The 2,817-nt window shown below is 57.3% G+C and overlaps 1 protein-coding gene across 1 annotated transcript; it reads right to left on the bottom strand.

The window, feature by feature from the left end:
• Positions 1 to 435: 435 nt before the first annotated feature.
• Positions 436 to 1,104, bottom strand: LOC136470316 (secreted RxLR effector protein 161-like). The gene is made up of 2 exons (XM_066468201.1): positions 709 to 1,104; positions 436 to 453 (listed from the first exon to the last, which is right to left on the bottom strand). Exons 1-2 carry the CDS (start codon positions 1,102 to 1,104, stop codon positions 436 to 438), a joined length of 414 nt encoding a protein of 137 aa, XP_066324298.1.
• Between the last annotated feature and the right edge of the window lie 1,713 nt (positions 1,105 to 2,817).

The raw sequence follows: 2,817 nt of genomic DNA, 5'->3' as shown, positions 1-2,817 counted from the left end.
GCTCAGGTATGCAACGTATGCTAAGGTGCTGAGGAAGCAGGCGTATGGTCCTATCTCTGCCGCCACTACTGTTAGCCCGCAAGATCATCGGACTCTAGCCGACCATGGCCGAGCACGACAGATGTTATCCGACCACACACTATAGCTAGAGGTAGAAGAAGAGAGGGAGAACAGAACACACACAGTACAAGCACCAGCATTGGCCGGGGCTCTGTACAGGAGATGGCAAATCTGAACTCTCTTTACTGAGTTGCAGTGACAAACTATATATACAACTGTATCCATATAGTTCTAGTACAGCTGCCGTGTGCTTCAGTTACTATATGCGACAGCAGGGCTGACTTTGGCGTCTGCCCCTGCTGTGGCTACATTGCGGCAGGTGAGCCGTTCGGCGCCTGCCCCTGCGGCTGCTACAGTGCAACAGCAGGGAGCCCTTTACGGCGCCGCCTTCACCTGTTGTGCATTCACACAAGGGATATAGAAGATTATCTAACAATTCTTCCCCTAATCCTTCTGCTACCCTTGAACCCCATCCATGCCGATCATCTTCTTTAGCTCCGTGAGTCGAAGACGGCTGAGCGGCTTGGTGAGGACGTCCGCGAGTTGCCGACCAGTTTTGACGAACTCGATGACGATCTGCCCTCCATTGACACAGTCCCTGAGGAAGTGGAACTTCATGTCGATGTGTTTGCTCCGGTCGTGGAGAACCAGATTCTTCGCGAGGGCGATGGCGGGCTGGTTGTCCACAATCAGTGCTGGTGGTTGAGCTTCCACACAGGTCACCTCGCCCAGCAGCCGGCGCAGCCACATAACTTGGCACGCCGCTGTGGCCGCCGCTACGTACTCTACCTCGCACGTAGACAGTGCCACCACCTTTTGTTTCAGCGACAGCCATGAAATTAGAGCCGACCCGAGGAAGACGAGCACACCAGAGGTGCTCTGTTGTCCGTCGATGTCCCCCGCCATGTTTGTATCGCTGAACACAGTGAGCTGCAGCCTGTTTCCCCCTGTCTTGGGGAAGACGATCCCTTGATCCACCGTCCCCTTGACGTAGCGCAACGGCCGCTTCACCGCAGCCCAGTGATCCTCTCGAGGATCCTCCATGAAGAGACTGACGTAGCCCACGGCGAACGTAATGTCCGGTCTCGTGTGGACTAGGTAGCGTAGTCCGCCAACGATGCTCTAGTAGAGTGTTGCATCTACCTTCGCCGTGGTGATGGCCTTCGTCAGCTTCATCCGCTCCTCCATCGGAGTCACGCATGGCTTGCACTCAGCCATGCCGCTCCGCTCCAATAGCTTAGAGGCGTACGCGCTCTGACCAAGCGTGAGTGCCGCCTTCCCCTATCTCACCTCGATGCCGAGATAGTAGGAGAGTGCGCCGAGATCGCTCATTCAAAAACGAGCAGCCATCTCATGCTTGAAGCTGTCGATGTCCTCCGCATGCGCACCGGTGACGATCAAGTTGTCCACATACACGCCGACGATGAGCTCCTCCTTCCCCCATCGCCGCGTGTAGAGCGTGTGCTCGGTTGCCCACTTCGTGAACCCAAGCTCGTCCAGCGTGGCGTCAAGCTTGGCATTCCACGCTCGTGGGGCCTGCCACAGCCCGTAGAGCGCCTTGTGCAGTTGGAGCACCCACAGCTCCGCTCCCTTGACGGCGAAACCCAGAGGTTGCCTGACGAAGACCGTCTCCGCCAGCTCACCGTTGAGGAAGGCCGATTTAACGTCCAAATGATGGACGCGCCAGTTCTTTGCTGCTGCCAAAGCTAGTAGCAAACGGACAGACTCCATGCGCGCTACTGCGCAAAGACTTCCTCGAAGTCGATGCCCTCATGCTAAACAAAGCCTCGGGCCACGAGGCGCGCCTTGTGCTTGACAATGGCACCGAGCTCGTCCCGCTTGACCTTGTACACCCACTTCAGGCTGATCGAACGACATCCTAGAGGTGGATTGACAAGCTCCCATGTCTCGTTTTCCTCAATCGCCTTCATCTCCGCCAGCATCGCCCGTCGCCAGTTTTCATCATGCTCGGCCAGCGCGAATGTGGGTGGTTCCTCAACACTGACGAGCAATAGCTCTTGGTCATTGAGCAACCGACTAGCCAGGCTTGAGGGCCCTGTCCCGCCGACGATGTCATCCAACCTGTGGAACCGCACCTCCACACCTTTGTGGAAGGCATCCACGAACTTAGTGATGTCACTTGGAGGTGAGGCGAACTCGATCGGCGTCGATGGAGTTCCCTGTTCCACCGGAGTGCTCGACATCCTGGTTGCAGTGCTCGGCACTACTCCTGGACAGCTCGTCACCACTCCTAGAGTGGTCTGCACCCCTCCTGGAGTGCTCGGCACCAGTCTTGTAGTGGTCAGCACCACTGCAAGACTGCTCGGCTCTGCTACGGGAGTGCTCGACACTCGTCCTGGAGTGGTCGCCACCACTGCAGGACCTCTTGGCTCCACTCCTAGAGTGCTCGGTACCCCTCACAGAGTGCTCGGCACCTCTCCAAGAGTGCTCGGCTCTAACGCCGGAGTGCTCGGTACCCCTCTTGGAGTGCTCATCACCTCTTCCCCAGCGTCTCCACCACCGTGGATGACCAAGTGCTTGATGACGAAGGTGTTGGTGAAGCCACTAGCTTCCCCCTTGCTCGGACTGTTCCAGTCCCAAGCCACCTTCTCGTCGAACACGACGTCGAGTGAGACAAGTACCTTATCTCTGCGTGGGTCGTAGAGCCGGTACGCCTTGGTATCCTCCGCGTAGCCTAGGAACACCATCGGTGTGCTCCTGTCTTCCAGCTTGGTGAGGATCGGCTTTGTCTTCCTG

The sequence above is a fragment of the Miscanthus floridulus genome, chromosome 8 (assembly GCF_019320115.1).
Source record: "Miscanthus floridulus cultivar M001 chromosome 8, ASM1932011v1, whole genome shotgun sequence".
Taxonomy (NCBI): domain Eukaryota; kingdom Viridiplantae; phylum Streptophyta; class Magnoliopsida; order Poales; family Poaceae; genus Miscanthus; species Miscanthus floridulus.
Note: the sequence above shows the minus strand (reverse complement) of the source record. Positions and strands in the feature narration are given on the sequence as shown.

Excerpts from the sequence above, each read along its gene's own strand:
- LOC136470316 (XM_066468201.1), bottom strand. The coding sequence starts at position 1,104 with ATGGAGGATCCTCGAGAGGATCACTGGGCTGCGGTGAAGCGGCCGTTG.